Source organism: Pieris brassicae, chromosome 3 (assembly GCF_905147105.1).
Source record: "Pieris brassicae chromosome 3, ilPieBrab1.1, whole genome shotgun sequence".
Taxonomy (NCBI): Eukaryota; Metazoa; Arthropoda; class Insecta; order Lepidoptera; family Pieridae; genus Pieris; species Pieris brassicae.
The window spans coordinates 16,086,703-16,107,928 of NC_059667.1; the positions used below are offsets into that span (position 1 = coordinate 16,086,703).

Sequence of the window (21,226 nt, forward strand, 5' to 3'; positions counted from 1 at the left end):
TATTTTCCGTTTCAGCACGGGACAGTTTGTAAACGTTGCTTCAAAGAGAAGGTATAAGTTTGAATCGTTAGTGAAAATTTTGTTTTAAAGAAAGTGGTTAAATGATAATAATAATAATTTATTGCAAGAATATGGTACAAAAATGTGTAAGGTGGTAAATAGTAAGTTCGCATATTCTGCCACACACAATGGCGCGCAAATTTGTTGTTAAAGGAGTTTTACATTTTACATTATTAGTCATATGAATTAGTAAATTCTTATTTTATTTTTATCGTACATATCGTATCAAATGTTATTAAATTTATATCAACTACAGTATCTTACGCAAATAAACATTGATTGAATAGTACATTTTTTCCAAAAGTAATACACCTAGTCGATTTTCAAAGACTGTAGTCGGAAGAACTTTTATAGATGAAAGGGCCCTCAGGAGAAAAAGCGTTAATCGAAGAAAGTGCGTTTTTTGAATAGCTTATATGTAGGTTTGCGTTGTGGTGTGGGTTATACTTAATACAAATATCAAAGTGACCATATTAGGAAATATGTCTTTGCTAGTAACAAGTTATTTGGCACCCACTGACAATAACTTAATAACTAATAATTGTAGCGGTTAAGCGCAATGAAGCGAAACAAATCACAGCGGTATCGCAGCAATACATTTCCGTATGAATAATGTAACGTGGCTGATCGAATTAAGCACTCGAGCAACAATGACAGGCCAGGATTAACAGACACTAAGTGGATTACTTGCTTCCGCTCCTTTGTGGGACTCTCCAACTTGACGCTACTGGTTATGGCCTACAAATGTTTGTGTTAACCACTGCTTTCAATGTAATAGTCTATAAATTAGTGCTTCACTAGGCTGTATGAAAGTTGCAAGTAAACAATTTACTTTAAAAATATCGTTATTATATTTATTATACTTATGAATAATAACACTAGCATATCTAAATAATAAAACCTTAAATATAGCATTAAAAGATGAACATTGCCTTTAAAACATATACTTAAAATTAGTATTATTAAACTTAAAGTTCGGCAAAAATTATTTTCCATGAAATTCATAAACATGTATTAATATTTTTAAACTGGTAATTAATAACAATATTTTTTTTTAATTCAGTAGATATTAATAAATAAAGCATTGAAACGAAGCTGTCATTGATAAATGGACTCTAGCTATAGATATTATTATTTAACAAATCAATCATGTTTGCATTTTAAAGGAATTAATAATAATAATAATAGCTTTTTACTGAAATAAATACACACGCACAATAATAATAAATACACATTTATATTTCTATCTTCTTCTTTTTCCCCTTTTTTGGCAAAGACCTCCTCCGAATCCCGCCATTCCTGTCTGCACTGTCACTGCCACTCTCTGCCATTTTTCCTGCTATTTCTTTAATTTGATCTATTCATCTTCTAAATAGTCTTCCTCCTTTTCGTTTTTCCTTGGGCACCAGTTTAGTACTTTAGTAGAGATAGATAGTTATAAATGAAAGTAATAAAATTAAAAACTATACTTTATTATATATGAACCTATATAGATATTAGATAGATACTTATGTAATAAAACAAAGGAGCGTGTGCATTTCGTTTTATGTATCCTTAGTTTTAAAATTTACATTTTATTTTTACGTAAATTAGTATTAATAGTTTTTAAATTGCTTAAACGCCAATAGCGAAAGTACATGAATATCTTACGCACGATGTCACAAAGCGATAATTACTTATTCGATTAAATGCTCAAGAGTAATCTGTCGATAATGGCACCAAATTATAAAGAAGCACCCTCGACACTCGTCCGGCCTCAATATTGATACAGCTCAATGAGTTACAATGGCTCTTAAAATCCACAGATTAATTCCCATTTGGTCACGGAAGCTGAGTGCTCGAAATAAAAACATTTGGAAGAACAATGCCATTGTTCCGCCGCCGTTGAATTATTCTGTTTTGACAATACGAAAATAGTACATAAATATTTAAACAGCTTAAATTTTAACCCTTGGGAACGTTTTGTCTCGTTTTTGTGCTACAGTTTTAATTTCTGCTGATAACTATTTTTGTTGGCATGTTTTTTAACTAATGTTGGTTGATACTTTAGTAATTAAATTTTCACATTAATATGTTTTTGAGAATTCCTACGGTTTACTATCTAGTCATATTTTATCCTATCAAGAAAGCTTCTGAGCTTTCTGCTAAGTTGATATTAAAAAAAAAAAATCACCTTATATACTTAATTAGTTACTTGATTTGGAAGGTATACTTGCGATCAGTGTTGTAAAAAACGAAGGATTTCTTTAATAAGTCGTTCTAACCTCACCTGCAATGGCTTAAGTTATAGATAGGTTCCTACCTCGCCATCTGCGCGGTCACTCAAATTTCACACCAAATCTTGGTGAATTTAATTGAATTACAAGAGGTATGTCCGGCTATTGGACGCATGCCCACAACAATGTATGTTTTGCCAACAATAACTGTATTTTTGAACACAATACATCACATCTACGATGACGGCCCGTCATGATGGTCAGTATTTTTTCTACACTTCAAAATAACTGTACTTGAGATTGTCTAGGAGATGCTGGTTCTTTAAATTGGATTTCCATGATGGACAATTAGTACATTTTATATATAGAATATGACGAAGAAAACGTCAAAACATTCCCTCCGTCACGTTACTCAGGATGTCCTAAACTTGAGAAAGGCGTTAAACGATCGAGTACAAGCACTGCATTTTGATTCAATACATATTGCTGATGCTATTTATATTTTATTTGGATTATCTTATCAAATAGCTAGCAAAAATGTTAATAAGTTTCAAAATTACTATTTTTCGTACGTAAAATACTTTAAAATATATATTTAATACTATAATATAAATTAATATTAAGACAGAATTGAAACACCTAGAAACATTTTCTCTATCAGTAGAAATTATATCAGTCGACTATAACCTACCCATTTTTGTTTCTCAATATCAGTTTAAAAGGCAAAAGTTTCGTTAAAATCACATTTGGCTCCTAGACAGCAATGAATTGTATTTGCGCGTGAAGTGTTTATCGAGTCCTGCACAGATAGGATCTTAATCTCGGATTAGTTGAATGTTAAAGAGCATTGTTGGGTCTAAATGCTTCAATTGAGAGATATTGCCCACCTATACTTCACAAAAGGCTTAGTATCTGGGTCAAACTCCCACGCGAAAGAATTAGGAAATCTTTTCCGATAGTGTATCCGGTGAGCGTCAATTGTCGTAATATTGCCATATATTTGCATTTCTTTTTCTTAAAAACAAACGGGAAAAAAAGTAAAGTAGCCATGTGTTCATGTCCTAGATGTTTCCTCGCGATGTTAATAACGTAGGGATTTAAGTCGTAATATATTTTTTAAATTCACTTGATAAAAAAATTCGCTAACCGATTACGTATTAATCTGCTGTTATTAAACGTTATTAAAACATTAACATAATGTATTAAAACTCCTGTGTTTTTTCCTCAAAAAGTTATTAAAGACGAAGAAGTATTATTCTAGCAATTAAATGTACATATTCTCTAGAATCTTCATACAATAAGCCAACATGCACTCCGAACAACGTCGGCTTCTTCAATTTGAAACGTTTCGCCTGGATTCGGATATTATGTGAAGTTACTTTGTTGTACGAAGCCTAAGAGGAGATATCGCAGCCCAAGTGCAAATTCAACCTGCCAAGGCAATTCCAAATCTATGTCGTTAAAATAAAGTCTATTTTATATAAGCATCAAAACAACACCTTCGCTAGTAAGCCGATAGCTTCAGAGACGAATATTTAACGAGGCTTCAAGAACACCTATTCGATTTTGCACAGAGAACTTGTATGATGATGTGTATGTACTTTCCAACACAAAATATCTACTCGCAATTTGGTGTAAATTTTTCATCTATAATGATTCGTAGGAAGGGTGAATCGATTAGTAAAATTATACTTATTTAAAGGAATTTATATTTGCGTACAATGGTTACACATCAAGAATATGGAAGTCACAACAAATGCTGTTCAGTGCTGCCACCTACTAGCAAATAAATTAGTTACTATTAAAGTTTTCGAAACTCATTTCAACAGTACACAGATAATACATCTTAACTGTCTATTTCATTGCAATTCCTAAAGCAGGTATAAATTAAGCCACTAAATATATAAACTCTTATTTTTTATTAGGTTTTCTTATATGGTATGAACTTGTTTTATATAGAAGAAAGTAGAAGCCGATCAAAAGATTACATTTAGTTTTAAAAAGATGTAATTTAATTTTCTGTTTACAATATAATTGTCAATTGTAATTGTTTTGACAATATTTTTCATTCAATTTAATTCCAAAAATAAAGAAATCTTTTTTTTAGTGTAGAAAAGTAGAAAAACTAATAATATACTCTGATATTTGTTTGAAAAAGACCTCGTTACGGGCAGAATGCCTATTTCTCGTATCGTTTAATATATATTTTTAAAGCGTATAAAAACTGTCAAATTCTACGGATTCATAGAATTCAGTATGATAAGTGTTTTCAATGGGAGCTACAAGATTCGTATTCATGTAGGGAGAAAATAATTGCGAACATTTACATACATGCGAAGTCTGTCGCTCCACCGACTGATATTTCATGTAAATAGGAATTGGGAAGGCAGTTACGGGGACGACGCTAAATATTTTGGTGTGCGTTTCTCCATTTGTTAACGGATATGATAAACATTGTTATAGTAATGAGATTAATTTTGTTATTATTGATTTAATCTACATACACAATTACAAAAAATAATAAGTTTAAATCGACTTTAAAAAGGTATTTTGTTAGGCTTCTGTATATTTAGAAAAATGCAGTATAATCGTAAACATAGTCTTTTATAGCAAAGCGACTAACTCTTTTCACTTCTCCACTAAATTTCCCCCAATTCGTTTACCTAAGCGTGAAACAAAACCATCCACACCTTACAATATAGATACCTAGGGGGACTTATTATATAAAGTTAATATTCTAAATTATTTGTATACCAGTAATAATTAAATTCATTTTAAATTGCTCCATTTATCATTACTTCGTTGTATCCTAAGCAAGTTTTTAATTTATAATTAAAAACTCCAGTTTCAAAAGTGTTGAGTGCCTTTGAATTGAATCGTGTCACACTATTATTTTAGTTTAATTTATACTAAGCGTGTATGTTTAACAATAAATTCTCTTCAAAAATTCGTCAGTCAAAATTTATGTAGTAATCTGTATCAGAAATACAAAATGCATTAGGCAAAACTAATCAGACTTATAAGAGTTCGTTTCAATAGTTTTCTAATCCGTCTCTCGTTTAGAGCGTTATTAATTTCGTATAGCGGACAAAAGAGCATGTTGCCACAAATACGACACAAAGACGGTGAAGTAATTAATGTTCAGTATTGGTTGAATCCAGCTCCCGAGGGGCCTACACAATACGGTAGTTAGAGGGGCGCGGCTTGGGACGTTTAACGAGCAAATTATTTAGTAAATGTTGCCAAATAATAACATTAACGTGGCTTTCGGGGTCTTCGCATTCGGTCTAGTTTTTTTTGTGTTATGTTTTAGTATTTAAATCAGTAGAATTGGGCAAAGAATCCGGCTTATCTCTTTGAATACGCAAAATAAAGATCTTTATATAAATATTTCATGATTCTCAATAAACATTAAAGTGCGGTTAATGTTGCCAAATAATTAATATTAGGTACCTCTTTTAAGGCCTAGAATTATATAATCAAAGAATGGACTAACGGGTTGTTAGTTAAATTTGCGTTTTAAGCGTTATTTTGCGAGGGTTATATAGATAGTGTTCCAGATCCTATGCACGAAGAAATAAAAAGCACAGGAAGCCTAGTTGCCATTCTGCCATCTCTGTAGGGGCAAGATGCAATTGGAGGAGTCAACTATTGTCAATTATTTTTCACGTCGACGAGGTAAAATAAAATATATAATAGCTGAAACTTCTTATTAACAGTTTATACTTTTTTAACTTTACGACTTTATTATTTTCCTTTTTTTAATCTGTCAGTAGTAATCTTCTGTCATTTCGACCTGAAATTACATGTCATTTCACACATTTTAGCCTATCATATAAGTAGGAGGCTGGACATCGTCGCAGCAGTCATGAAATGGATATTAACTGATTTTCATGTAATTAGCATAAACATATATATACCAGAGACATAATATATCTATGGTCAAGATATGTGTTCTGTAGATAACGTTAAATACATGACGCCAAACTTTATTAACTAAACTGTAGTCAGTATGACTATATATATATAGACGTTTTAACACTAATCAGATATATTATTTACTTTATAACCTGCTGGGTGGTGGTACATCACAAGAACCCTGACCAGGAGAAATTATGTTGAAAAGTGTGACTGTGAGAAGTAGGGGGTCGTGAATGGCTCCTAATTGAGTGGCTCCTAGTGGTTGATGCGTGTCCATTGTTGATACTGTTCGGTTATGATTAACGAATAATTATTGTCTTCGGTTCAATGAACATAAAAAGTCGAGGAGTCTTGGTATCGTGGGGTGTCCGTGTATTGTTGCTAGTTAATATTTAATTTAGTCCAAATAATGATTGGATTTAGTAAATGGAATACAGAGGATTTATTAAACTAAGGATATTCAACGTGTTTTATACAAAAATCAATATATTAATAGGTATTCAGATAAATTAATATACGAAAGATCTTTATATTTTACTAGAGTACACATTACAGAGTACATTCGCTACCCTTTACCTTTCCAACCGCAGTAGAAATTCATTGCGTATCCTCAGTGGGGATACATTAACTCAACCTACTCCTGGTGCTTTGCTACTCAGATAACCGTGAAGGAATACCAACTAAAATCACTTCTGAGTGCTTCTGAACCTACCGCCTTTTAAAACTTTTTACGGTCCTAATATTATATGTGAGTTATATTAACCAAAATAATTCATTATAGAAGTGTATAAAAAAAGCGTTTAAAAATTCCAAAGGCGCTTTTTTTTTAATTCAGATGTAATTGCCAAGTCGTTGGAAGTATTTATCAACGTTGCGCATAACCTCCCGAGGGAACAAGAAGCCCCCGCAAACGGAATAATTCAATAACCGACGGAACGCGAGTCTAATCCCAAAATTAGCAATACGATATCATTAAATAGATTTTGGTCTCGAACAAAGCAGATGTCGAGGGAATACCTAGAAGGGAGTGTTTAGCAAATCATTAGCTTGGCTAATGAAGGGTTGGGTACTTTGTATTTGTCAGCGTTGTCTCCTAAATGGACGCCGCTAAGAGAATATTAATTAACTTGTAATATTCAATATGACAGACTAGATAAAGTGGCTAGAAATACAAAACACAATATAATTACTTGTAGTAGAGTATTGTACTAATAATAAGATAATATATATATTAATACAATATACGTATAGTTTACTTTTTAGTATTTGTTTTAAACAGATGTACAATATAACGAATCGTCCACTTTCGCAGCGATCCCTTAGCGTTGCATAGAGACATCTTCTACCGAATTTACCACGGATGGTGCCGAGGATTTCGGATTAATTCCTGCTGCAGCTCAGTTTCAACATCGGACGTCGAGGAAAGATATGAAATTCCACCCGTATCACTTAACACCACGAGAGCCTTCGGCCCGTTTGCTATATAAAAATACAAAGTATACTTACTTCTATTACCTTATTAAAAGAGAAATGAAACGCCTAGTGAACTAAATAGCAATCTCTCGTAAAAGCGTACGCGATTTTGTTCAGGCACACGTCGGCACGTGCATTAACAATGTGGACGTATTGTGTCCACGCAGATTGCTTCCGGGTGATCCGTATCGGATTGCTGGAAAAATGTTGATATTGTTACAACTTCATTGATCAAATGTTGCCAAATTACAAATTGCCACTCGTTATGATATTCAATGTTTGTGCTACGTGGAATTTATTAGCAGATTTTATTTTATACAGGATATCGAGAGGTAACATTATGATAAATACGTACATAAAATAGTATATTCGATTCTAATGAACTGAAAAGCAGATCTCGCAGATATATGTAACACAATAAATATATCAACGTGGTGTCTTTCAACTCCCTATCTCGAAAACTGAATATCGTGTTATTGAAGCGAATAATACAAGTCAATAAACATTTACAAAGACCAATCGAACCTCCGAGTTTCATATTTCATCGTTTAGTCAGCAATGGGGTGGGCTGACGAAGTGAGGAGGAAGCAGGGAGGGGGAAGTCGACGGAAACAATTAGGCGGGCGCAGGCGCTCTTCCTGTCCTAGTAATTGCCGTATCTATTCGCTTTATATGTTTCGTTATAATTGACAGGCTTGTATTGCAACAATGCGCTTCGGATCTTAATAATCTGTGAATAATTTTAATGACTTATAAAAGTGTCTTGTCGAATATGTACTAGAATCAGAGCAAACACATTGTAGGTTATTACTAAATTTATGTTTTATTAGTGTAAATAAAGTTTCTACACCAGCCTCGTGGAACTGATCATAATAATTTGTATTACAGTAATTGAGTCTATTTATAATATAATCCACATTGCAAACCGTATTTATGCGTCATCAAAGATCGCAACCAAATCCCTTAAAGAAGTTATTCGCAATACATTTTTTTAAAACTAAATTCTGTAATACGGAAACCCTTTCAGTGAGTCTCGGGGGTAAAGCAAAGCAACATTTGCTTTAATATCTCTCTATCATTACACAATACGGCTTTGTTGTGCTTCATTATTTTGTAATACTCGGATTATCGCAACCCTTTGTCATCAAAAACATTTAATAACGACCAGAGTACCTACTTACAGTAATATAATATTTATAGTAAAATGTATAAGCATTCACTTACTTAGAATGACAATGAATTAACGAGCGATATCTTCCAGAAAATTTAGTCAATAAAAAGGACAGGTTGAACATTATTACGCCTTAATAAGATTTGGAGAAAACAAATTTCCGTGTTGTTTCTGAACCTCTTTGTTACATAGTATATAGCTTATATAAGCAACGGAGGCGAGATACAATAAAATAGTTTTGTGTCATCTTTATCAAGCCAAAGGTAAGATAAGACATATTATATTGCTGATGGGTTTGTTATTATGGATCTGTTACTGAAATATGTAATATAATTAATTATAAATTAAAACATTTCGATAATAAAACTGTCTTAAAAGTCTGCCTTGCTATTAAACAAACTCAGATAAAACATCATTGGCAAAACATTTTGGAAACCCCTTGCAAAGTTCACATTTTACCCGCTTAAATTTAATATTCACATCACACATTTATAATCCCCTCGCTTTATCCTAACAACCACTTTTACTATCAGTACTGTCAATTTGTATTTGCCTGCAATCATTAATGTGTGGCGTGTAGCGTTTTACTTGCAAGTTAAGCAGAACCACTCCGACAAATGTTTGAGAACTACTCCGCGCCCTCATAACTTTGTAACTGTAGGGGGCGGAGGAGTAACTTTGTGACTAGTGCAAGGTCCAATTATAATGGTTATACGCGAGTTTAACTACATGAGTGAATAGGTGTCAGGCGTAATGCGTCAAAGCGAGCCGTAGGGGAACGGACGTGCCAAGTAACGGGAGCCACTCACTTCATAATGTTACATAATTCAATTGATTCCCCGACACTACCCGCACGCTTCCTTCTAACTTCGTTTATAACGTTTTGATATCGGATACGCCGTTTTGACGCCTCCTTGTGCAATTCTATTTGATTGGCGATGGTAAACAATGAATACGGTAACATACAGCCTTATTCAGAGTCATACTTTAATATTTAATTGTTAATTAACTATAAATTTATATATAGTACCTACAGTCAATATAAATGCACGATTAGTTAACGATTGATGTATTGGGTAGTAAGCTAGGAGGTAGTTGTCTTCCGTTTTTATTCATTCATTATATAAATGGCTTAGGTTACGTTACGATATATGAATAACTTTAAGTGGGTACTGTTTTTAGTCCTTACAGTATTAAAGTGATTTTCAGTTTACTTTACATTGTTATTAATACGTTAGGGTAGGTACATGATATGTACCTTTTCAGGTAGTAATAGGTTTGGTACATGATTAAAGTATAATTAATCAACAAAATAAATTAGTTAACAAATTCTAAGTTAGTGGTGGTATGAGGCGACAGGTGATGAGAATGTAACATGACCCAGGGGAGCTTCGTATGCTACCTTGGACACTGGGGAGTACACTGGTGCTGAGTAAGATACAGGAGAATATACTTTAGCTGGGGCATATGCGACCTTTGCTGGTGCGTAAGACACTGGAGCGTAGGCTACTGGGGCAGACACTGGGACCTTGGTGGGGGCTGGGATTGGTGTGCCCTCATAGCGTACGACAGCATTGAAACCGTGTTCCTTGTCAGCGGTGTACTCTACAATGCGGTGAACGCCATCGGGTTGGATGAATGAGTATGAACCGTGGACAGCGTCGCCTTCACGAGCCTCTTGTTGTTCCTTGACGTCTCCGCTGACGCCATCATGGATTGAGTATTGGTACTGGTAGTGGGCTGGTGCTTCAGGCTCATAAGCGACATGGGCGACAGGCACTACGGGAAGTGCAGCCGCGGCTGCCACCAAACCGAAGAAGACTACGAACTGAAAGAAAATTATTTTTATATATGATAGGTAAATTGTAGGGTAACCAATCAACTTAAAACTTATTAAATCCAAAGAAAAATAACATAAAATACTATCTCGTATTTAAAAAAATAAAGTTTCCATTAAATAATATTTGCTGTTTCTGAGGAAATAGTACACTTGGTAATATCCAATTTCTTTTAAGTTTGTTTCAATAAATCTGTAACTCACTTTAGCTGCCATGTTTAATGGTAGAATAGTTATCAGATAATGCATTTTGTTACAGAGACACTGCTTATATATTAAAGTCTTTGAACAAAAGTAGGTTTGAGCAGAACATATCCAAATCCGGTTCGGTATGTCATTTCTCATACAAGGTGATTACATTCATTAACAACATTCATTAAAGTATGAAAGTTGTTCTGTCAAATACAAAAAGTATATTATAGATTAGTACCCCTCACTATGTCATATGCAATAAATTTGTAAACTATGGAACTATATGCTTAGGTTCTTACACTGAATCTTAATCTTTTGCTGTTTCATCTATAGATACAGTCATTTAGGAGAGAAATTTATTTGTCTAAAAATCTCTATTAATATTATTACTCCGTCAGCGCACATGCGAGGCATTGAGAGTGTCTATGGATGGCAGAAGAGGCTCCCGTATATTATCATTCAACAGACCGATTTTACCCAGTTCTATAAATAAACGTTTTATAAAAAAAGTATCTGCAAATAATATGTTTTTAGACCCTTTCTTTTTTATAATTAATATCTCGTCATAACCATTGTCGAATATGCCAAACTTTAAGATTTTAGTTTGATTGACATTCTAAAAACAACCATAGTTATATAATCAGTAATTGATCATGTTTTGTGATAAGTAGGCAGTAGGTTTTGAGCTTACAGGCTTTTTATTGCCTTATTATCATAAGCCGGACCTCGATTATACACAAGCAATAAGCCTTAGGTGACTTGATCCACCATAAAAATACTAAGGTAATTGAAGATTACTCAATACATAAATAAACGCATTTTAAGATTAATTAATGTAATAAAAACCAGTTGCTTTTTTCCCATCGGCAAGGTTTTGTCATTACACCGTACAAAAATATTAACATGCGTTACACAAAGAGCCAAAAACATTTTTAGTATTAAAGGCTTTTTACAGTAAATATTACAACTTTTAATGGACGGGGAAAAATTCCTGAATAAGCTAAAATATTTTGTTTGTTTCACCGTAACACACAATAATTTTATATAAAACTGTTTGTTCTGACATACCAACATATCTTTATGATATTTTACCCCTTTACCTAGGGTAAAATATGATGTTAATGGTACTGAAGCCAAATGTTTACGAAAACTTCATGACTACACTATTTAGAAATAAATATAATTTGTCTTTTTTATTCTTCATTCGTGATGTGTCTTCTTGGCTTATAGCTTGGTTTCATAGCTTTCTCCATTCTTTCCTTTCTTCGGCAAGCCTTAGCGCTTCTCTAGCCCTGTTAAGACTTTGGTCGGTCTAGCGAGAAGAGGATCGTCCTCAGGGTCTCGTGCCTTCCACTCTGTCGATTACCACAAGCTTTTCCAAGTTAACGCGACCTCTGCGTGCTAGATGTCCAAAGAAGCTAAAGATCCTTTGCTAATACACTGAAGAAAGGTTATTGTATTTATTACATATTTACAATAAATAAATTTAGGAAGAAAAACGACACCCAAGGTGGGAGTAGTTTTTGAATAAAGTGAACCAATCACTAAAAACTAGACATTGACTTGGACTTGGCTCTTACGCTAAGTTACAATATTGTAATTAGTTATTACTGCTATCTTCGTTAATCTCGTTTGAAATATGTATCACCTAGTTGATAGATGTTACATAATGTTTAATATTTGTACACTGTTCTATTGAAAAATGAAATTTGATTATTTTATAATTATGATTGTTTGATGGTATTTGTACCATTTGAACATTAAACTCCGATTACATATTCTCCTCTATTCTGTTTCTTTCTGTTCATTCTGTCATGTGTGATCTGTGTAATTTTTCTTAATGGCCAAGTATGTGATGAGCCTTCTATGCCTGACACACGCCGTCGATGTTTTTAGGTAGAAGAAAATCAAGAGGTTTCCTGACAATCTTTGCCTTTTCCATACACATCAGCCCCAAACCATAATTGTTTTGTCTTGTTAAGCAAAGTAATAAGAAAGTATAACACTTGTCTATGAAAATAATCATTAATATAGATAAATAATGAAACGTATCTGGTCCGTTCTCACATACACTACTAGTACTAGTATTTCTAGTCTGTCAATCAATAAACATTTACAGTACTTTAATCATTTAGTCATACGATAAGGAAAATGATACAATACACTTAATTATTATAACTTCAACGCGTTTTTACTCACGAACTAGGTCATATTACACGACCTATGGGACATTTTTCTTCGAAATGTCATTATTAAAGTACACGTATATTACTTAAAGGTCAAGAACGAAATGATTACACAGATAAAAAATACCTACGAAAGATAAGGGATATTGAGTCTCTTTTGAATGGACTTGTTGTTTTCAGATCTAATTTAAACTCTAGTTAAGAACTTGTTAAACTTCCTGATTTATGGATTTTTATTAAAAGAACTCTTCGATAGATATCTTGGTTCTTACTTCTCTTTGTAATATATTTTTTGTTTATCTATATAGTTAAAATATTGTCAAACTACCTGATGTATAGACTTATATTAAAAAAAACTCTTCGATAGATATCTTGGTTCTTACTACTCTATGTGATATATTTTTGATTATAATAACGTATGGCAGTAAAATTTGGACAAATTTGATATAAAAAATACTTACATTCAGTAGTCTAAATTCTATTTAAAACATGGTAATTAAATATATATTACGATTTATTACTTATTTCACTACGGATAACATTTCATCAATTCAGAAGGATTTATTTTTAAGAAGACACGAATTGAAAATTTATCCATTTTATATTTCAAATAAATATGTTAATTAAGATAATTTTATCGTTCTCAATTAGCTGACTGCTTGAACTTCGAATCCTTCACTGTCAAGTAATCACTATATACTATTATGTATAGTATATATAGTATAAACTGTATGAGAAAACAAACCTTTTCCGTAAACAAACATATAGGTAGTAGTTATCAGGTGTATTAAATTGTATTTAATCGAATGGTCTGAAAATAAAGGAATGTTACGTAACGAGTATGCTCGACTGTATATCATGAGATTACTTCGAAACACGACGACTTTTAGTTGCCAATATTACAATTAATTACAAGCCATAAGTGGTGTCAATTAACTTTATTTTGGATACAAATAAGGCTTTTTAATTATACATTTTACACCTTTTGAGCTTTACACAACTAAATACAAATTCAAACAACATAGATCCATTTACAATGACTTCCTTTGAACTTTCCTTTTCAATAAACCCATCTATGCCGACCAACACGAGAAATATTTTCGTCGCGAATGGAACACAGGACCTCCAGTTTTTATTTAAAAGAAATACACTTTCAGTGGAAAGTAATTTTACAGAATAACGATATTATCACAATTGCCTAATTTAAAATAATAAAACCTACGTTTGACGTGCAACATACATAAGACATAAAACATTAAACAGAACAGAAATAAAAGAAAAAAAGAAAGAAATTACGTCAAACAGAAAACAATATGACCGTTCCGAAGATAGTTTGATGTTTAAATTTAATATTAAGAGATATAAGTATGTTGAACTATATTATTATATAATCATATAATTAAGTATTAAACCGTGAATGTCACGAAATTGTAAAAAACATTAAATAACACTTGAGGAAAGATATACATAAATTCCTACATACAAAATCGAAAGTTTAACCTTGTAACAACGAAATTGGCCACATGTCATATGTCATGTCGTGCAAGGTACCCGTTTCATTCCGATCTACTTACGTATGCCTCCGTAACCTTCACCTGCAAGTCGATTAATAAGTGCACGCCCTACAGCCGCCGGCGAAAATTGTCACCATCGCGGACGAAATAATCAAGTATAAAAACTGGTGCAACTCGAACACAATCATAGTCAAACTTGGACAATCATACCAGTAACAATGGCAGCTAAGGTATATAAAAATATTTTTAAATATCTTCAATATAATTCCACAAAACTAATTCAGTATTGATTTTACATGATTTAGTCATTTATTTTAATAATTTACAATTAATTTTAATTGAATACAAAAACAGTGTTTGATTCAAATATTTAAAGTTTGCTAGACTATTTTAAATCTTATTTGTAATTCATTTCAGTTCTTCGTTGTTCTTGCCCTGGCCGCAGTTGCCTCTGCCGTTCCAGTGGTTCCCCTTGCCAAGGTGGCCTACGCTGAAGCAGAAGCTCCAGCCCACTACGAGTACCAATACTCAGTTCACGATGAGCACAGCGGTGATATTAAACAGCAACAGGAAGCTCGTGAGGGAGACGCTGTCCACGGCTCATACTCTCTTGTTCAGCCCGATGGTGTCCACCGTATTGTGGAGTACACCTCTGACCACCAGAATGGCTTCAACGCCATCGTCCGTTACGAGGGTACCCCAATCCCAGCCCCAGCACCCGCTAAAGTAGCTTACGCTGCTGCCCCCGTCGCTAAGGTCTCCTATGCAGCTCCCGTTTCCTACGCTGCCCCTGTCGCTCACTACGCCGCTGCCCCCGTTGCTCAATATGCCGCTGCACCTGTCGCTCACTATGCCGCTGCCCCCGTGGCTCACTACGCCGCTGCCCCTGTCGCTCACTACGCCGCACCCGCCAAGGTTGCCTACAGCGCCGCTCCAGCACTCACTCAAGTTACCTTCTCTTCCCCCGCTATCTCTTACCACCACTAAGTACTGATGTGATTTATTTATAAAGTTGTTCTGTTTATTAATATGACTAGTTGTAAATAAATTATTAAATTGTTGATTTTATCGTACTGCATGGTATTACTTACCTACCTACTCATTCTCAGTGCTTGGTAATCACCGGATTGATCTAATCTAGGACAAATACATTATAAATCAAAATTGAAGTTATGCAAACACATCTTAGTGAAATACAACTATAACAACATATGTAATGACATGACATAACAGCTGATATATATATGGTGGCTGATAATATAATTTCAAATGCCAACAACATTATCAATGTCCATCCAACGCATAGCTGGAAGGCATATTGGGGGGTTAGATATTCCCCCCCCCCAGTCAGGTGGACCGCACCTGAATTATTCATAAAGCCGCATAGTGATTTCATCTCATTGAATCGAGCTGCCGGCGCGCGGCCGTGATTACGACAACGATACCTCCGTTCGCCCAGCACTCGCGGACACAATACGGCTTGTCAACTAAGTGTCTCTACCATCAGACCTTTTTCAGAATAGCAATAGAAATTATCTCTATTGAGCGATGGTACAAATAGAAAACCTATCCTTGATTTTCCACATAGCCAAAGCGGGACTAACTCGTGGAGCGACCAAGATTTTATAAAGTTAAATAAAGCGGTGAATAGCCGAAAATAAAATCAGCATCACATCAACATTTATTCTCGAAGCGCAGGTAAAAATGAAGAGATTGGTTTTTATCTGTGCCGCGCGCCAAATTGAATGTAAAGTTGATTTCCCGACGGGCCTTGCCGCATAATTCCCCACAAATTAAGCTGATACCGATTGACTTGCTGCCGATGTAAATATTTTCGATAAATGCCTTTTCATTATGTCTGCATGAATCGATGTTATTGTATGCAAGCAATATCAGAGTTGTTTGATAAAGCGCTGCGTTTTGATAGTAACTACCTATAGTGGTAGGTAGGTAAATCACTATACATAGAATAAAATGTTATTTACGCTTTCTAGTTCTAACAAATATAGGTATATTTATGAATTAAAAATACTCGATGCTTATTTATTTCCATTTATTCAAAGGTGGTTTGATTTATTCAAACTTGAAGTTTCATGAAATATGTATATTTAAATAAAACATTAGTTTTTAACATTTTTAGATAGATATATATTTTATAATGTTCTGTGTATCTTCTGAAAACAGTAGAGAATATTTTATATCTGCAACAAGAATTAAAATATATTAACAAATATCCAGTAGGCATAGTTAAGGTGATAAACGTGGATTTTTGCTGGTAATTACAATAGGAACTGAGGCAAACCGAGAGTCGTAATGGAGTTACTCAAATCACTAACCAATGGGAAAGCAGGTGCATAGCATACGAGTACACATAAGGGAAAAAAGTAATACGACAAAATATTTAAGTATTTAAATGTAACCATTAAACTTATAGCATATTTATAATTGATAGATATGCTTGTCGGCAACCACCTTATAATTATATTAGTTATTCTTCTAATAGTAATAAGTAATTATAAACCATGGTGTTTGGAAGTAATCATTTTGGTACTAACACTAAAGCCGTTTCGTTGCGTTATTTCCTTTTCAAAGTGTACCTGGTTTCCTGTTATATTACGTGTACATTAGGTCTCAAGAAATAAGTATAGTGCCTCTTACGGATTTTGAATAGTCACTTAATTAAGATGTGTAACTTACTGAAGTTAAATCCCCGTACATCGTAGAAAAACTGCTCCCTGTCTGCAAAGTTTAAAAACAGGTATGAACAAAATATCAGTATTTTTTTGTGAATAACTGATGGCTTTTACTTATTTGTGTGTGTCTTTATAGTCACATGTTCGTTGAAGAAAAACGAGAAAACTTGCATGTCTCAAAATATTCTATGTACGCCTTGATAACCCTGAGTAACTCATGGATAACCCTGAGGCTCATGTTTGATATGGCTCGTTTGATAGACACAAATAGAAATATTAAGTAGATTATCAGCTCTTTGCTTGCTTTTTTAAGACATAGTGATTTTATATACTCACCGTCATATAAGCCACTGCCTTCAATCAGTGGGGTATCATTTGAATTCAAATGGATTTCTTCAGAATCTATAAAAAGTTTAAGTCTCGGTTAGTATTTATTGTTAGTAAAATTTCTTCGACTACGACTCTACTTGTGTGGACATTCTTGGATTTTTTTTCGGAATATAAAGTTACCTTTACGTTATTCCCGTGGTTTTACCGTGATTCAACAACAAATACTGGAGACAAACGTTTTACAGATATTTTTTTCTCAAAAAATAGTTTTTTCTCAAGTGCTTGTTTGTGACTAGTACTCATATAGTTATAAATATTTAAAATTCATTTCGTTGCATTATTTCCTTTTAAAAGTGTACCCGGTTTCATTCCATATTACGTGTGCTGTAGGTTTCAAGGAATAAGTATAGTGCCTCTTACAGATTAATAATAGTCGTTTCATTAACATGTGTAACTCACCAAGCTCGAATCCACTTCCTTCCTTGGAAAACAGCTCCCTGTCTGCAAAGTTTCAAAACCGGTATGAACAAAATATTAGTAATTACTAGTAATTAACTGAAGGCTTTTTCTTATGTGTGCAATAGACACATGTTCGTTGAAGGAAAAAGAGAAAATTGGCAGGGTCCAACAATCTTCTAGACATAGTGACTTAGTAGGTGAGCAACGTAGCTTAGGTTTGATAGGGCTCGAGAAAGATCCGTCCGACTACAAACTTCATCCGAACAAGGACATAATAAGTTGATATATAAAGTAGATTATCAGCTCTTTGCTTGCTTTTTTAAGACATAGTGATTTTATATACTCACCGTCAAATAAGCCACTGCCTTCAATCAGTGGGATGTCATTTGAGTTCAAATGGGTTTCTTCAGAATCTATAAAAAGTTTAAGTCTCGGTAAGACTCTACTTGTGTGGACATTCTTGCATTTTTTCGGAATATAAAGTTACCTTTACGTTATTCCCATGGTTTTACCGTGATTCAACAATAAATACTGGAGACAAATGTTGGAAAGATATTTTTTTCTCAAAAATAGTCTTTTCTCAAGTGGTTGTTTGTGACTAGTAACTCCTACTTATATAAATATTTAAAATTCATTTTGTTGCATTATTTCCTATTTAAAGTGTACCCGGTTTCATTCCATATTACGTGTGCTGTAGGTTTCAAGGAATAAGTATAGTGCCTCTTACAGATTAATAATAGTCGTTTCATTAACATGTGTAACTCACCAAGCTCGAATCCACTTCCTTCCTTGGAAAACAGCTCCCTGTCTGCAAAGTTTCAAAACCGGTATGAACAAAATATCAGTAATTACTAGTAATTAACTGAAGGCTTTTTCTTATGTGTGCAATAGACACATGTTCGTTGAAGGAAAAAGAGAAAATTGGCAGGGTCCAACAATCTTCTAGACATAGTGACTTAGTAGGTGAGCAACGTAGCTTAGGTTTGATAGGGCTCGAGAAAGATCCGTCCGACTACAAACTTCATCCGAACAAGGACATAATAAGTTGATATATAAAGTAGATTATCAGCTCTTTGCTTGCTTTTTTAAGACATAGTGATTTTATATACTCACCGTCAAATAAGCCACTGCCTTCAATCAGTGGGATGTCATTTGAGTTCAAATGGGTTTCTTCAGAATCTATAAAAAGTTTAAGTCTCGGTAAGACTCTACTTGTGTGGACATTCTTGCATTTTTTCGGAATATAAAGTTACCTTTACGTTATTCCCATGGTTTTACCGTGATTCAACAATAAATACTGGAGACAAATGTTGGAAAGATATTTTTTTCTCAAAAATAGTCTTTTCTCAAGTGGTTGTTTGTGACTAGTAACTCCTACTTATATAAATATTTAAAATTCATTTTGTTGCATTATTTCCTATTTAAAGTGTACCCGGTTTCATTCCATATTACGTGTGCTGTAGGTTTCAAGGAATAAGTATAGTGCCTCTTACAGATTAATAATAGTCGTTTCATTAAGATGTGTAACTCACCAAGCTCAAATCCACTTCCTTCCTTGGAAAACAGCTCCCTGCCTGCAAAGTTTCAAAACGGGTATGAACAAAATATCAGTAATTACTTCTAATTAACTATAGGCTTTTTCTTATGTGTGCAATAGACACATATTCGTTGACGGAAAAAGAGAAAATTGGCATGATCCAACAATCTTATAGATATAGTGAGTTAGTAGGTGAGCAACGTAGCTTAGGTTTGATAGGGCTCGAGAAACATCCGTCCGACTACAAACTTCATGCGAACAAGGACATAATAAGTTGATATATAAAGTGGATTATCACCTCTTTCCTTGCTTTATAAGACATAGTGATTATACATACTTAATGCCGTTTTGCCGGAATTAGGTAATAAAAACAAGTAGAGCGGGCTTTCAGTAACAAGAGATACCTACTAGAGACAAATATTTCAAATATGTTCGGGTGCGATCTCTTATGACACTGAACCAATTTCTTCGTTCGTTAATAGTAACTAGTCCTATATACATATGTAAATGTTTAAGGTGTCGCTTTTTGCACTTTTGAAAAAAATCTGAATGAATTGAATTATGAATAGACACCGTGTCACGATGGTTAACGTAGGTATATATATATATCAGACAGGTACTCAGTTTGATTCGAAATAACAATTACTCCGGGCTTGTAGGCAGAGAAAATTTACCGTATATTTAACATGAAGTTAACAATTGTAAAACACCTATTATTTACCTAGGCTGTGGTGACCGAGGCATATTTCTTGCGCATGAATCTGAAAATAATGTGTTAATATTACCTTCCTTAGCTGTGAAATTAATACCTATTTAGTAAATTAAATGTAAATAAAATCTGTAAACATGATAGTTACATAAAAACCAACAAATTTATATAAGATCGAATCAACTTAAACTTCAGGAAGACCTAACTAACTTACTTTGAAATTAGATTAAGAGAAAACATTAATCTTCACATGTTTTTGTAAGTATTTTCTTTTATATCCTAAAAAGTTCAACACATAGGTTCTATCCTAATATATCTACATCGAATATAGCACAAATGTTTCGTCTCCCATAATAAACACCTACCTACCTACTTCGTAAACTTCAAAACGTAGATATAACTTAAAAGAATATCAATATAACTTACATGACACACAAGTATCGCTGTTTGGAGTGCGTTGATTAAAAAATGATTCATTTTCGAAAATTAAGAATATTTCAAACGTATGGACTAATAGTGAATTACTGAAACGCTTTGGATCGCCGGCACTTTTATTTCTGCCAATTTGCATATCTTAATTATTCCAAGTGAATGCATAAAAATAATCATTTGTCGAATTTAAATTTGCATAATGAATTTATTATCAAATGTAATTTATGAAAATACACCGATAATAATATTAAAGGTATAATATCGATATTTACGATCCTTAAAATAAAATGATCTCTTATTCTTAGCAGTCCTCATAATGGTATTTTAAGCACCTTAAATAGTATTAGTCGTAAGATTTACGCTAAGTAGGTACCTATGGACTCTTGTAGGTCAAAAACATGGCAAAACAAAATTTCACATGGGAGTCATATTAAAATTGATAACCGATTTACATAGACATATAAGAGAAGCAACTATTCATTGTTCTGTAATATTC

At 33.5% G+C, this 21,226-nt stretch overlaps 3 protein-coding genes across 4 annotated transcripts; 1 reads left to right on the forward strand and 2 right to left on the reverse strand.

Moving 5' to 3' along the window:
- Window positions 1-9,877: 9,877 nt before the first annotated feature.
- Window positions 9,878-12,673, reverse strand: LOC123707069 (larval cuticle protein A2B-like). 2 transcript variants are annotated; one of them, XM_045656847.1, is made up of 2 exons: window positions 12,621-12,673; window positions 9,878-10,669 (listed from the first exon to the last, which is right to left on the reverse strand). In XM_045656847.1, the coding sequence occupies exons 1-2, from the start codon at window positions 12,621-12,623 to the stop codon at window positions 10,178-10,180; spliced, it is 495 nt and encodes a 164-aa protein (XP_045512803.1). In that variant the 5' UTR covers window positions 12,624-12,673; the 3' UTR covers window positions 9,878-10,177. The 2 variants fall into 2 exon arrangements, with proteins under 2 accessions (XP_045512803.1, XP_045512802.1); XM_045656846.1 differs by lacking the exon at window positions 12,621-12,673 and adding an exon at window positions 10,883-10,905.
- Window positions 12,674-14,684: 2,011 nt separating this feature from the next.
- Window positions 14,685-15,557, forward strand: LOC123707068 (cuticle protein 7-like). Its single transcript, XM_045656845.1, has 2 exons — window positions 14,685-14,800; window positions 14,988-15,557. The coding sequence occupies exons 1-2, from the start codon at window positions 14,789-14,791 to the stop codon at window positions 15,555-15,557; spliced, it is 582 nt and encodes a 193-aa protein (XP_045512801.1). The 5' UTR covers window positions 14,685-14,788.
- A 1,070-nt stretch (window positions 15,558-16,627) lies between these two features.
- LOC123707388 lies at window positions 16,628-20,815 on the reverse strand. Its single transcript, XM_045657400.1, has 8 exons — window positions 20,725-20,815; window positions 20,311-20,350; window positions 19,585-19,626; window positions 18,819-18,860; window positions 18,053-18,094; window positions 17,600-17,665; window positions 17,268-17,309; window positions 16,628-16,771 (listed from the first exon to the last, which is right to left on the reverse strand). Exons 1-8 carry the CDS (start codon window positions 20,773-20,775, stop codon window positions 16,707-16,709), a joined length of 390 nt encoding a protein of 129 aa, XP_045513356.1. The 5' UTR covers window positions 20,776-20,815; the 3' UTR covers window positions 16,628-16,706.
- Between the last annotated feature and the right edge of the window lie 411 nt (window positions 20,816-21,226).

Excerpts from the sequence above, each read along its gene's own strand:
- LOC123707388 (XM_045657400.1), bottom strand. The coding sequence starts at position 20,775 with ATGAATCATTTTTTAATCAACGCACTCCAAACAGCGATACTTGTGTGT. Across the intron at positions 18,095-18,818 it reads AGGAAGTGGATTCGAGCTTG|ACAGGGAGCTGTTTTCCAAG; the intron begins GTGAGTTACACA and ends GAAACTTTGCAG. Across the intron at positions 17,310-17,599 it reads AGGCAGTGGCTTATATGACG|ACAGGGAGCAGTTTTTCTAC; the intron begins GTGAGTATATAA and ends TAAACTTTGCAG.